This window comes from Hemiscyllium ocellatum, chromosome 20 (genome assembly GCF_020745735.1).
Source record: "Hemiscyllium ocellatum isolate sHemOce1 chromosome 20, sHemOce1.pat.X.cur, whole genome shotgun sequence".
Lineage (NCBI taxonomy): Eukaryota > Metazoa > Chordata > Chondrichthyes > Orectolobiformes > Hemiscylliidae > Hemiscyllium > Hemiscyllium ocellatum.
The window spans coordinates 55000857-55016014 of record NC_083420.1 but is presented as its reverse complement, the minus strand read 5'-3'; the positions used below and the strand labels follow the sequence as shown (position 1 = coordinate 55016014).

At 44.6% G+C, this 15158-nt stretch overlaps 1 protein-coding gene across 1 annotated transcript; it reads left to right on the top strand.

Annotated features, from left to right (window-relative positions):
• Window positions 1-312: 312 nt before the first annotated feature.
• LOC132825529 (hemoglobin subunit beta-like) lies at window positions 313-2107 on the top strand. Its single transcript, XM_060840888.1, has 3 exons — window positions 313-458; window positions 979-1171; window positions 1754-2107. The coding sequence occupies exons 1-3, from the start codon at window positions 370-372 to the stop codon at window positions 1880-1882; spliced, it is 411 nt and encodes a 136-aa protein (XP_060696871.1). The 5' UTR covers window positions 313-369; the 3' UTR covers window positions 1883-2107.
• Window positions 2108-15158: the final 13051 nt, after the last annotated feature.

The window sequence follows — 15158 nt, the reverse complement described above, 5'->3', positions numbered from 1 at the left end:
TGCCAACTTGTTCAGATGAAGTAGGCACAGGAGTGCATCCTTAGAGGTGTCTTAACATCTTTCAATTGGTTGATTAAAATAACTATTATTCAGCAAAATACGATGACTACTCTTTGTATTGACTGGACAGAAATGAGCCAGGAAGGACTGATTAATGTTCAACATGTGGTTATCTTAATGCTGAAACATAGGAGAGTGCTACGCAGAGATAAGACATTAGTGTCCCACCCAGCCCAAAAAAGATTCAGCCTATGACATTGGGATTTAGCTTTGGGGAAGGGCCCTGTTACAGAGCATAAAAGGAGACAAACTTCAGGAACAACACAGCTTCTTCATACAAGGGAAAGCAGTGACCTCTGAACAGACAAAATGGTGCATTGGACTGAAAAGGAGAAAGCTGAGATTGCAAAATGGAAGACTTGTAATCAGAAATTACTTGTTGAGAAGAGCCTGAATAGGTACAGTCTTATTTTCATTTGAATGCTTCCTTTAAACTACCTACAGTGTGGTAACAGGCCCTTCAGCCTAACAAGTCCACACCAACCCTCTGAAGCGTAACTCACCCAATCCCATTTCACTCTGACTATTGCATCTTACACTATGGGCAACTTAGTGTGGCCAATCCACCTAACCCCTGCATATCTTTGGACTGTGGGAGGAAACCGGAGCATCTGGAGGAAACCCACACAGGTAATGTGCCAACTCCACACAGACAGTCACCCGAGTCTGGGATTGAACCTGGAACCTTGGTGCTGTGAGGCAACAATGCTAGCCACTGTGCCACTTTACATTTACACAATTATCTTGACATGCACATGTATTTGTGCAGGAAGTTCATATCAAAGGATTCATTGCAGTTTTAGTCACACTGCTGTCAAATGGAGCTACAGTGCAAAATATTCATTGATTAGCTTTGAGATGTAGAAATGCAATCTGGAACTTGGCATTAAATCGAATCATTGTGCTTTTCCCCTCCAGGATGTTTAAGATATTTCCTTGGACTCACCGTTACTTTAAAGCAAGGAAAGATTTTAAAGTTGAAGAGCATGCGTTGCGCGTGTCAGGCAAGATTTCTGAAGCTGTCATTAATCTTGATAAAATCAAGGAAAATTTTGCAGAACTCAGCAAGTTCCATGCTGAAGTTTTGCACGTGGATTCTGGAAGTTTCCCTGTAAGTACCAATTTTTTTTCTTTATATATGTGTTCCATTTTCATTGAAGTTGTGTTGTAACTGCAAACTAATCCTGGGTCAGCATTGACATGACACTCGGTCAACTGAGGCTCCCAGGAAAAGGGGGTGTGTAGTTTCCAGCAAGAGACTTACTATCCGCCTATTTTTGCTGCAAAGTCAATTTGGGACATTACTCTGGAAATGGAGTGTACGGGACAGTAAGCCTCAAACACTTCATTCTGACCAACTTGATCTGTTCGTTGGCTCACATAATGCTTTACACAGCAGCACAAGCTGATCTGAACGAGTACTTATTACTCACTGTTCCATAGACTTATTGTTAAAGTTCAGGGTCAGGATATGTGGTGATACACCTTAGGGGGAAGGTGGGACTTGAACTAGGATTTCTGTCTCAGAGGTGGCGTTACTACCACAAACGCACCATTCCGAGGACACAGAGATCTTTCCTGTCATGATTAACATATTTTCTGCCAAAATGCTAAAGTGCAGTAAGTTTAAAGTTTAACCTATTGGTGCACACTTTATTTTCAATGAACTAAGACTTTTTACTTCTCTTTCTAGCTGTTGACTTTCTGCATTGTCTCCGAATTGGCTATTCTTAACCGTGGACACTTCAGTCCACAGCTCCATGGTGTATGGTACAAATTTTTTGCTGTGCTGGTTAGTGCTATTTCGAAGCAATACCATTGAATCCACGATGATAAAAACCTGTCATTTTTCGTCAAGAAATGCAACCATCATAACCAAAAGCTCTCAGCTCTTCATTTAGTAGCTCATGCTAAAATGTAACTGATGATTTTGTCCTTGTTTTGAAAATGCACTCCTTCCAATATGCTAATTCTACACAATTTCTGAAAACTTATCTCCCTGTATTTTCATCTTGTTGCTTAGAAATCTAATAAAGAATCAATGTTACCTTGCAATTGTCAGATTCTTTTCGCGACTTTTGTCCAAACATTAAACAAACATGAAATGACATAGTGAGGTGAACATTCAGGATCCATTTCTCAGTCAGTCCACTGATAGCTTAATAATTAAAGTTTTCAATTTTAATCAACTTTTCACCAAGTATTATAACATTTTGAATGCTAAGAGAGTGACAAGTACTTAGGGGAATTCAGTATGCATCAAATTTCCTTGGAAGATGGACAGCAGACATTAGTGAGGGGAAGAGTCGAAATGGAATGATGATGAGGGATTTGGCACTGAGTCCTGCAACCGCAACCGCAACATGATTTCTGAGTGTTACATTGCCTCCCTGATACCAGAGTAGAAGATATCACCAAGTAGGAACAGGACATACTGCCTGGGAAAGGGAAGATCCAAAAATTGTTGTCTTTTTCAGAATTGATTGTGTGTTAATGAGAGACTGATTTAATAGATCACAAACACAATAATTGCTAATATAATAACTCTCAAAAACACAGTAAGCAGCCCTCAAATATATCTACTATAGTCATGTGATTGAATGTGACAATCACCTTTCTGAGCCCTCTTCAAAGTCAAATTCGTCCAGAGAGTCATGCCCCAGGTAATTCCTGATAGGTGTGGAATGCTTGCCATTGTATTATAATCCTCAACATAAATAGTTGTTTTCTTGGGAAACTCTTCAATAGGAACATTTCCAAGTCAGGATGGTTAGTGGTTTGCAGCTGGTAGCATTCCCACGCCTCTGCTAGCCTTGTCCTTTTAGATGGAAGGAGTTGTATGTTTGGAAGGCGCTTCGTACGGAGCTTTGGTGAATTTCTGCAGTGCAGATATATGACAGATAGTACATACAGCGCATTAGTGGTGGAGGCAATGAAAGCTTGTAGTTGTAATGCCAATCAAGTGGGCTGCTTTGTCCTGAATGGTGTCAAGCTCCTTGAATGTTGTTGTAACTGCATCTATCCAGGTAAGTGGGGAGCATTCTGCCATATTCTTGGCTTGTGGCCTGTAGGTGGTGAACAGGTTTTGGGGAGTCGTGAAGTGAGTTACTTGCTGCAGGATTCCTAGCGTCTGACTTGCTCTGTGGTCATAGTAATTATATGCCGAGTCCAGTTTAATTCAGCAAAATAAATGCCAGAGTAAACAATCCATTGTTAACAGTGGCTGTCCTCACCAATCATGCTACAAGTTTCCACATCCAACACACTATCCTTAAGCACTTCCGCCAACTTCAATTATACTCCAACATCAAGAACATCACCCCCTCCCCAGCTCCCTCTGCCTTCCACAAGGCCAATCCCTTCATCAATCCTTGGTTTGCACCACTCTCCCCACCAACCTCACCCCCAAACCCCTAGGTAACATCCCCTGCAAAACCTGCTGGTACATCACCCTCTCACCTGCCTGTTCTCCATCCTCGTTTACTGCATTAGGTGTTCCTGATGTGGTCTTCTCTACATCAGGGACACCTAAATTAAACTTAGGGAACGGTTCACCAAGCATCTCAGCCGGGCCCGCAGGTGTGTGAACTATTCATTTAGCACTCTATCAATGTGCTTTGCCTCCACACAGAGATTTCCCCCTTCATCCCTAATGGGCCCTATTCATAGAGTCAAGAGAGTGTTGCTGGAAAAGCACAGCACATCAGGCAGCATTCGAGAAGCAGGAGAATCAACATTTTGGGCACAAGCTCTTCATTATATGCCAGAAACATCGATTCCCCTGCTCCTCAGATGTTGCCTGATTTGCTGTGTTTTTCCAGCGCCATACTCTCGACTCTGATCAACAGCATCTGCAATCCTCGCCTTCTCCTATTCATAGAGTCATTGAGTTGTACAGAACTGCCACAGACCCTTTGGTCCATCTCATCCATGCCGACCAGAAATCCCAGATAAATCTCGTCCCATTTACCAGCACTCGGCCCATATCTCTCCAACACTTCTTTTTCATGTACTCATCCAGATGTCTTTTAAATGTTGTGTTTGTACCGGACTCCACCACCTCCTATGGCAACTCATTCCATACATGCACATTTGCAGTACTACTAGGTAGGGGTTTGTGTTGGATCTGGTCCTCGGAAATGAGGTAGGCCAAGTGGAGAATTTGGGGAGTGGGGGAGGAATTCAGCAATAGAAATAATAAGTTGGAAAGAGAGAAATATCAGTTCAAGATTATGATTCCAAACTGAGAAAAGGCAGATTTTAAGGGTCTTAAATTTGACCTGGCATAGGTTGTTTGGGAATACATAGAGTTATAGCCATACAGCACGGAGACAGAGCCATTGGTCCAACAGGTCCATGTCAACCAGGTTTCCTCAACTGAATTGGGTCCATTTGCTTGCGCTTGGCTCATATCCCGCTAAACCTTTCCTATTCATATTCTGCATGTTGTTGGTTGAAAAATGGGAGGCTTTCTAAATAGTTGAACAGAGAATAAGTTAGGTACATAACCATGAGAAATACATATGAGGTATCCAGTGCTACAGTACATTTTATGATTAAGGATACTGATAAAAAAGTGAAGATTAAGGATGCATACTGAAATAATACGAGGTATAGGAATCAGGAAGAGTATTGACCCATATCTCCCTAAACCTCCCCTTCATTATACCCATCTAGATTCCTTTAAAATATTGAAATTGTACCAACCTCCATCAATTCCTCTGACAACTCATTCCATACACACAGACTCTGCCCCGAAGATGCCTTTTAAATCTTTCCCCTCTCATCCTAAGCACATGGCCCCAGGTTTTGGACTCCCTCACATTGGAGAAAAGACCTTGTCTATTTACTTTATCCATACTCATATCAAATGATGCTATCATGCCCGGTTCTACCGGGCTCCAGGCAACGCGATCCAGGCACTGACCACTCTCTGCGCAAAGAACTTTCCACACATACTTCCATTAACTTTCCCCTCTTACCTTGAACTTCATTAAACCTTTTCCCTCTCACCTTGAACTCGTGACCCCTAGTAATTGAGTCCCCCACTCTGGGAAAAAACTCATGACCGCAGGACTCCAGAACGCGATTCCTCTACCAATAAAGCCCAGTACACCATATGCCTTCCTCACAGCACTATTTACCTGGGTGGCAACTTTCAGAGATCTGTGTACATGGGCACCAAGATCCCTCTGCTCATCCACACTACCAAGTAGCCTACCATTAGCCCAGTAATCCATCTTCTTGTTACTCCTACCAAAGTGAATGACTTCACACTTAGCTACATTGAATTCCATCTGCCACCTTTCTGCCCAGCTCTGCAACCTATCTATATCCCGCTGTAACCTGCCACATCCTTCTTCACTGTCCACAACTCCACCGACCTTTGTGTCATCCGCAAACTTGCTCACCCAGCTTTCAAGCCCCTCCTCTAGATCATTTATAAAGATGACAAACAGCAACGGTCCCAAAACAGATCCCGGTGGTATACCGCTAGTAACTGCACTCCAAGATGAACCTAGTCCATCAACTACTACCCTGTCTCCTTCCAGCCAGCCAATTCCTAATCCAAACCTCTAATGCACCCTCAATGCCATATCTCCGTAGTTTTTGTATTAGCCTACCATGGGGTACCTTATCGAACGCCTTGCTAAAATCCAAATACACCACATCTACTGCTTTACCCTCATCCACCTCCTTAGTCACCTTCTCAAAGAACTCAATAAGGTTTGTGAGGCACGACCTGCCCTTCACAAAACCATGCTGACTATCCTTGATCACATTATTCCTATCCAGATGTTCATAAATCTTATCCCTTACAATTCTCTCTAAGACTTTACCCACAACAGAAGTGAGACTCACTGGCCTATAGTTACTCGGGCTGTCCCTACTCCCCTTCTTGAACAAGGGGACCACATTCGCTATCCTCCAGTCTTCTGGTACTATTCCCGTTGACAATGACGACATAAAAATCAAGGCCAATGGCTCTGCTATCTCCTCCCTAGCTTCCCAGAGGATCCTAGGGTAAATGCCATCAGGCCCAGGAGACTTATCTATTTTCATCCTTTCCAGTATTCCCAAAACCTCCTCCCTACATACTTCAAGGCCATCCATTCTAATCACTTGTGACTCAATATTCACACCAGCAACAGAGTCCCGTTCCTGAGTGAATACTGATGAAAAGTATTGATTTAGTGTCTCACCAATCTCCTCCGCCTCCACGCACAACTTCCCACTACTATCCTTGACTGGACCGATACCTACCCTAGTCATCCTTTTGTTCCTGACATACCTGTAGAAAGCCTTTGGGTTTTCCCTAATCCTATCAACTAAGGACTTTTCATGTCCCCTTCTCGCTGCTCTTAGCTCTCTCTTCAGATCCTTCCTGGCTACCTTATAACTCTCAATCGCCCCAACTGAACCTTCACGCCTCATCCTTACATAGGCTGCCCTCTTCCCTTTCACAAGGGATTCCAATTCCCTATTAAACCACGGCTCCCTCACAAGACCCTTTACTCCCTGCCTGACTGGTACATACTTATCAAGGACACTCAATAGGTGTTCCTTGAACAATCTCCACATATCATTAGTGTTCTTCTCCTGAAGCCTGTTTTTCCAATCCACGCATCCTAAGTCATGCCTCACCGCATCATAATTTCCCTGCCCCCAGCTATAGCTCTTGCCCTGCAGTGCACACTTATCCCTCTCCATCATTAAAGTAAAAGTCACCGAGTTGTGGTCACTGTCCCCGAAGTGCTCACCTACCTCCAAGTCTAACACCTGGCCTGGTTCATTACCTAGAACCAAATCCAGTATAGCCTCACCTCTTGTTGGCCTGTCTACATATTGTGTCAGGAAACCCTCCTGCACACATTGGACAAACACCAACCCATCTAACGAACTTGAGCTATAGCTTTCCCAGTCAATATCTGGGAAGTTAAAGTCCCCCATAACAACCACCCTGCTACTTTCACTCTTCTCCCAAATCATCCTCGCAATACTATCCTCTACTTCTCTCGGACTATTGGGAGGCCTGTAGAAAACACCTAACAGGGTGACCTCACCTTTCCTATTTCTAACCTCAGCCCAAACTACCTCATATGGCAAATCTTCCTCCATCGTCCTTTCCACCGCTGTAATGCTATCCTTGACAAGCAATGCCACACCTCCCCCTCTTTTACCCCCATGTCTGACCCTACTAAAACATTTAAACCCTGGAACCTGCAACAGCCATTCCTGCCCCTGTTCTACCCACGTCTCTGTAATGGCCACAACATCGAAGTCCCAGGTACAAACCCACGCTGTAAGTTCACCTACCTTATTTCTTATACTTCTGGCATTGAAGTATACACACTGTTTACAGGCACCCTCCTTCGAAATCGATGCCTTGTTCCTAATCTCCCTACACTCAAGGTCCTGTACCCTGAAGCTACAGTCCAGGTTCCCATGCCCCTGCAGAGTTAGTTTAAACCCTCCCAAAGAGCACTAGCAAACCTCCCCCCAAGGATACTGGTGCCCCTCAGGTTCAAGTGTAGACCATCCTGTTTATAGAGGTCCCACCTTCCCCAGAAAGAACCCCAGTTGTCCAGAAACCGGAATCCCTCCCTCCTGCACCATGCCTGTAGCCACGCATTTAACTGCTCTCTCTCCCTATTCCTCGACTCTCTATCACGTGGCACGGGTAACAAACCAGAGACAACAACTCTGTTTGTTCTAGCTCTGAGCTTCCAACCTAGCTCCCTGAAAGCCTGCCTGACATCCTCACCCCTCTTCCTACTTATGTCGTTGGTGCCAACGTGGACCACGATCTGGGGCTGCTCCCCCTCCCCCTTAAGGACCCGGAAAACACGATCAGAGACATCACGTACCCTTGCACCTGGGAGGCAACATACCAATCGTGAGCCTCTGTCGCCCCCACAAAACTGCCTATCTGTACCCCTCACTATTGAGTCCCCAAGAACTATCGCTCTAACTTTCTCCACCCTTCCCTTCTGAGCAACGGGGCCAGGCTCCGTGCCAGAGGCCTGAACCTCGTTGCTTACCCCTGATAAGCCATCCCCCCACAAGTATCCAAAACGGTATACTTGTTCTTGAGGGGAATGACCGCAGGGGGTCCCTGCACTGGCTGGTTCCTCCCACTCCCCCTCACTGTCACCCATCTGTCTATAACTTTCGGTGTAACTACTTCCCTAAAGCTCTGATCTATGACCACCTCTGCCTCCCGAATGATCCGCAGTTCATCCAACTCCAGCTCCAGTTCCCTAACACGGTCTTGGAGGAGCTGGAGATGGATGCACTTCTTGCAAGTGTAATCAGCAGGGATGCTAATGGCTTCCCTCACCTCATACGTGTTGCAAGAGGAACATGTTGCAGTTGTATAAGACTCTGGTGCGGCCTCATCTGGAGTATTGTGTGCAGTTTTGGTCGCCATACTATAGGAAGGATGTGGAAGCTTTAGAACGAGTGCAGAGGAGGTTTACCAGGATGTTGCCTGGAATGGTAGGAAGATCGTATGAGGAAAGGCTGAGGCACTTGGGGCTGTTCTCATTGGAGAAAAGAAGGTTTAGGGGAGATTTGATAGAGGTGTATAAGATGATTAGGGGTTTAGATAGGGTAGACACTGAGAACCTTTTACCGCTAATGGAGTCAGCTGTTACTAGGGGACACAGCTTTAAATTAAGGGGTGGTAGGTATAGGACAGATGTTAGGGGTAGATTCTTTACTCAGCGGGTTGTGAGTTCATGGAATGCCCTGCCAGTAGCAGTGGTGAACTCTCCCTCTTTATGGTCATTTAAGCAGGCATTGGATAGGCATATGGAAGTTATTGGGCTAGTGTAGGTTAGGTAGGATTTGGTCGGTGCAACATCAAGGGCCGAAGGGCCTGTACTGCGCTGTATTTTTCTATGTTCTATATTCTATGTTCTTGCTATCCACTCTGTCTATACCACTCATGATTTTGTAGACCTCAATAAGATCCCCCCCCTCAATCTCTGTCCTTCTAATGAAAATAATCCTAATCTACTCAACCTGTCCTCATAGCGAGCATCCTCTATACCACACAACATCCTGGTGAATCTACTCTCTGCCTTCTCCAAAGCATCCACATCCTTTTGGTAATATGGTGACTAGAACTGTGCACAGTATACCAAATGCAGCTGAACTAAAGTCCTACTCAGATTACAACAGGATCTGGACCAGATGTGCCAATGGGCTGAGAAGTGGCAGATGGAGTTAATTCAGATAAACGCGAGGTGCTGCATTTTGGGAAAGCAAATCTTAGCAGGATCTATACACTTAATGGTAAGGTCCTAGGGAGAGTTGCTGAACAGAGAGACCTTGCAGTGCAGGCTCATAGCTCCTTGAAAGTGGAGTCGCAGGTAGATAGGATAGTGAAGGCGGCATTCGGTATGCTTTCCTTTATTGGTCAGAGTATTGAGTACAGGAGTTGGGAGGTCATGTTGTGCCTGTACAGGACAGTGGTTAGGCCACTGTTGGAATATTGCGTGTAATTCTGGTCTCCTTTCTATTGGAAAGATGTTGTGAAACATGAAAGGGTTCAGAAAAAATTTACAAGAATGATGCCAGGGTTGGAGGATTTGAGTGATAGGGAGAGGCTGAACAGGCTGGGGCTATTTTCCCCAGGAGTGTCAGAGTCTGAGGAGTGACATTATAGAGTTTAAAAATTATGAGGGGCATGGATAGGATAAATAGGCAAAGTCTTTTCCCTGGGGTCGGGGAGTCCAGAACTAGAGGGCATAGGTTTAGGGTGAGAGGGGAAAGATATAAAAGAGACCTACGGGGCAACATTTTCACGCAGAGGGTGGTACGTGTATGGAATGAGCTGCCAGAAGGTTGTGGTTGAGGTTGGTACAATTACAACATTTAAGAGGCATTTGGATGGGTATATGAATAGGAAGGGTTTGGAGGGATACAGGCTGAGTGCTGGCAGGTGGGACTAGATTGGGTTGGGATAGCTGGTCGGCATGGACCAGTTGGACCAAAGGGTTTCCTTCCCTGCTGTACATCTCTATGACTCTATGACTATAACATGACCTGCCAACTCTTGTACACAATACCACATTCGATGAAGGAAAGCATGTTGTATGCCACCTTGACCACTTTTCTGACCTCCGCTGCCGCCTTCAGGGAACAATGGACCTGAACACTCAGATCTCTTTGTATTAATTTTCCCCAGGGGTCTTCCATTTCCTGTATAGTTAACGCTTGAATTGGATCTTCCAAAATGCATCACCACACATTGGCGCAGATTAAACTCCATCTACCATTTCTCTACCCATCTCCAATCTATGATCTACTGTACTCTCTGACAATCCCCTTCACTGTCTGCTACTCCATCAATCTTACTGTCATCTGTAAACGTTCTCATCAAACCACCCATACCTGCCTCCAGATCATCCATGTACACCACAAACAACAGTGATCCCAGCAGGGATCCCTGTGGAACACCACTGGACACAGGCCTCCATTTTGAGAAACTCCCTTTCACCACTACTTTCTGTCTCCTGCTGCCCAGCCAGTTCTCTATCCATTTAGCTAGTATACCCTGGACCCAATGTAACTTCACTTTCTCCATTAGCCTACTATGGGAACCTGATCAAACACCTTACTAAAGTCCATGTAGATGACATCTGCATCCTTTGCCTCATCAATCAGCTTTGTCACTTCCTCAAAGAATTCTATTAAATTGGTAAGACATGACCTTCCCTCACAAAACCATGCTGTCTAACACTGATAAGCCCATTTTCTTCCAAATGGGAATACATTCTATCTGTCAGTATCTTCTCCAGCAGCTTTCCTACCACTGACATCAGGCTTACCGATTTATGATTACCTGGATTTTCCCTGCTCCCCTTCTTAAACAAGGGGACAACATTAGCAGTTCTCCAGTTCTCTGGGACCTCATCCATGCTCAAGAATGCTGCAAAGATATCTGTTAAACCCCAGCTATTTCCTCTCTCGCTTCCCTCAGCAAGCTGGGATAGATCCCACCTGGACCTAGGGACCTGTCCTCCTTAATGCCTTTTCAAATACCCAACACTTCCTCCCTCCTTATGCTAACTTGACCGGGAGTAATCAAATATCTATCCCTACCCTCAACATCTGTCATGCCCCTCTCCTTGTTAAATACCGATGCAAAGTACTCATTAAAAATTTTACCCATTCTCTGATTCCACACATAGCTTTTCTCCTTTGTCCTTGAGTGGGCCAACCCTTTCTCTCATTACTCTCTTGATCCTTATACATGAATTAAAGACTTTGGGATTTTTCTTAGCCAAGTTTGCTAAAGATATTTCATGACCACTTTTAGCCCTCATAATTCCTCATTTAAGATGGGTCCTATTTTCCTGATACTCTTCCAAAGCTTTGTCTGTTTACAGTCACCTAGACCTTATGTATTCTTCCTTTTTCCTCTTAGCTAGTTTCACAATTTCACCAGTCACCCATGGTTCCCTAACTTGCCATTTCTATCCCTCATTTTTACAGCGATATACCTGTCCTGCACTCTAATCAACCTTTCTTTAAAAGCCTCCCACATATCAAATGTGGATTTACCTTCAAACAGCTGCTCCCAATCCACATTCCCCAGCTCCTGCCGAAGTTTGGTATTGTTGGCCTTCCCCAAGTTTATCTCACTTCCTTGAGGATGATTCTCATCTTTGTCTATGAGTATTCTGAAACTTATGGAATTGAGATCACTGTTCCTAAAGTAATCACCTACTGAAACTTCAACCACCTGGCCGAGTTCATTCCCCAATACCAGGCCCTTCCCCAAGTTGGACTGTTTACATACTGGGCAGCATCCGATGAGCAGGAGAATCGACGTTTCGGGCATAAGCCCTTCTTCAGGAGAGAGGCTGGTGTACCATTCCTGAAGAAGGGCTTATACCCGAAGCATCGATTCTTCTGCTCCTCAGATGCTGCCTGGCCTGCTGTGTTTTTCCAGCACCACATTTTTCAACTCTGGTACTCCAGCATCTGCAGTCTTCACTTTCTCCTATTTACATACTGCTCTAGAAAATCACCTGAATGCTCCTTACAAATTCTGCTCCATCTAGCCCTCTAACAATAAGCAAATCCCAGCCAATGTTGGGAAAATTAAAATCTCCTATCACCACAATCCTCTTGCTCCTACATCTTTCCATAATCTATTTACATATTTATGCATCTATCTCACATTCGCTATTGCAAGGCCTGCAGTACAGCCCCAATTGTGCTACCATACTCTTCCTATTTCTGAGCACTATCCATATTGCCTCACTACTCAAGTCCTCCACAGTGCCCTCCTTCAACATAGCTGTGATATCCTCTTTGGCTAGTAATACAACTCCTCCACCCTTTTTACCTCCCTCTCCAACCCACCTGAAGCATCGATATCTTGGGATATTTAGTTGCCAATCATGCCGTTCCCTCAACCAAGTCTCAGTAGTAGCAATAATATCATACTCCCAGGTACTCATTCAAGACCTAAGTACATCTGCCTTACCTACTATACTTCTCGCATTAAAACAAATGCACCTCAGGCTACCTATTCCTTTGTGTTCATTACCTGCTTTAGTTACTACTTCCTTCCTGTCTACTAACCTCCTCATTTGGTTCCCATCCCCCTCCCCAACAGCATTTGCAAAAGTGTCCCCTTGGACATGGGTTCCAGTCTGGCCCAGGAGTAGACAGTCCAACTTGTAATACTCCCACCTCCCCCAGAACCAGTCCCAATGTCCCAAAAAACTGAACCCCTCTCTCCTGCAATACCTCTCGAGCCAAGTGCAAAGCCTCAAGCAATGACCATCTCCAATAAAAGAGAATCTAACCCTCCCCCTTGATATTTAATGGCATTACCATGGCTTAATTTCCCATTGTCAATATCCTTAAGTTTTCTATTCAGCAGAAACTGAAATGCATCGTCCATATAATTACAATAGCAGGTCAGTGGCTGGTCTTTTTGTGGCAAAATATCTCACCTCTGGGTTCTCCAGTCCCTGACCATTATCTACAAGTTGGGAACGCAATGTAACAATCTCCCCTTGCCTTGGTTGCTCTGACAACGTAAAAGATATTGGGACAGCAGAGACTTGAGAACACCACCAACTGCAAGTTCCCATCCAAAGCACCCACCATTCTGACTTAGAGATGTATTGCCTTTCCTTCACTGTCACTGGGTAAATATCTTCAACTCCCTTCCCAGCAGCACTGCGGGTATCTCTGTATTCCAATGACTGGAACAGGTTAAGAAGGCAGCTTTTCAAAGCCGTTATAAATGGGCAATATATGCAGGCCTAGCCAGGGACATCCACATCCCAAAAACAAATAATAGAAATTGGGTGGAGATCACAGGTGCATTGCAAAGCATCACCCTAGTCTCTGCATTAAGATCCTGATCCCATAATTAGCATTCTGCACTCATTGCTGACAGCTACATTAGTCTGTACTTTGGAGTGCGTTTTTGCAGATCACCCACTAGCGTGATCCTGAGTTTGGACACTCCAATTTGCTTCGATGTGGACCATTCAGTTTGCAGTCAGCTGCAGTGAAGCTCAACGCAAGCTTCAGGAACAGCACCGTAACTTTTGAGTCAAATCTCTTCAGCATTCTGGATGCAAAATCAAAATCAACAACGAGAGATCATAACTTCAGCTTCCCATTTTGTTGTGTGCGCTTTTCTTTTGTGTATTTCCTATTTTTAAAAAAAAATCTGCTGAGCTGTTCTTAAGATCTTACATCATTTGTGTTTGTGTTGCTCTCGGGTGTGGGAACGGAGCCATTCTTTAGTACAGCTTATGCTTTTTCACTATCTATTAAGGTATATTTTACAAAATTTAGTAAAATAAATGCTAAAATGTCCGTTCAGCTTTGTTTGGGCAAAGACGAGATTCTTTGTCTGTATCTGCTTTAACACAAGGCACTGTAGACCAGATGATAGGGAGTAAGCAAAACAGCCTTGACTCTGTTAAACCAAGCAGTAATTTAGAATTTAGAATTCCTACAGTGTGGGAACAGGTCCTTCAGCCCAACAATTCCACACCGAACCTCCAAAGAGTCTCCCACTCATTACTCTACATTTACCCCTGACTAATGCACCTAATCTACACATCCCTGAACGCTATGAACATTTTAGCATTGCCAGTTCACCTTTGGATTGTGGAAGGAAACTGGTGCTCGCAAAGGAAACCCACACAGACACGGGGAAAATGTGCAAACTCCACGCAGACTGGCATCGAACCCAGGTCCCTGGCGCTGTGAGGCAGCAGTGCCAACCACTGAGCCATTATGTTGCCCTCCATGTTATTTCTCTCCATAATGCAGGTACAGGTTGACAGGGTGTGCTCCCAGGTTCTTAGTAACAATTGCCACTGTTCCTCCTGCCCCTGTTATGATCTACAGTCTCGGGGACTCCCTTTATGCTGGATGACCACTCAGGCATTGGTTTCGAACATCACCAATTGTGATGATATGGGCAGCGCTATCATTGTTCCTGGCAGCTGCAGCTTTCATCACTTTGAAGTGAAGTAACCTTGCATGTTCAGTGGCACTGGTGTTGACAATAAATGCAGATATCTACATCGTCATCTCTTTGGCTTTTGCATCTTTGATGAATGTTGCCAGTTCATTTCTCCTGCCCTATCAGAGTCCCCTCTTGTTCCTTTGCCACTTTACCCTCCTCAGGGCTCTTTCACTGGCTTAAAAACATTGATATTTCCACCATCCTCCAATTCTGAAGAAAGGTCATTGACCTGAGACGTTAAGTCAGCTGCCTGACCTGCTGAGTTTAGATTCAAGCCTTAATACTCTTGCAAGTCTTCTCCAACATTATAATCCATTTCCATCATCAATAAGGACAGGAAAAAGGCCAACTGACCCTTTCAAGCCTGCTCTAATAATCTGTAAGATTATGGCTGATCTGATTGTGGCCTGTTCTCCACATTGATGCTCAACTTTCTCAACCCACCCCCCCCCCCCCCCCCCCCCCATCCCCATGACTTCTGAGAGCAAATGTCCACTTCATGTTTACTTGTTTTTGCATGCATATAGAAACACCCAGCTCTGCCTAACTGCTATCACATCTGACCATTCAACTGCCT

What these genes read in the sequence shown, in the direction of transcription:
- LOC132825529 (XM_060840888.1), top strand. Translation starts at nt 370, where the DNA reads ATGGTGCATTGGACTGAAAAGGAGAAAGCTGAGATTGCAAAATGGAAG. An exon ending in GTTGAGAAGAGCCTGAATAG is followed by an intron (nt 459 to 978) that starts GTACAGTCTTAT and finishes TTTCCCCTCCAG; the next exon opens with GATGTTTAAGATATTTCCTT. An exon ending in TGGATTCTGGAAGTTTCCCT is followed by an intron (nt 1,172 to 1,753) that starts GTAAGTACCAAT and finishes TTCTCTTTCTAG; the next exon opens with CTGTTGACTTTCTGCATTGT.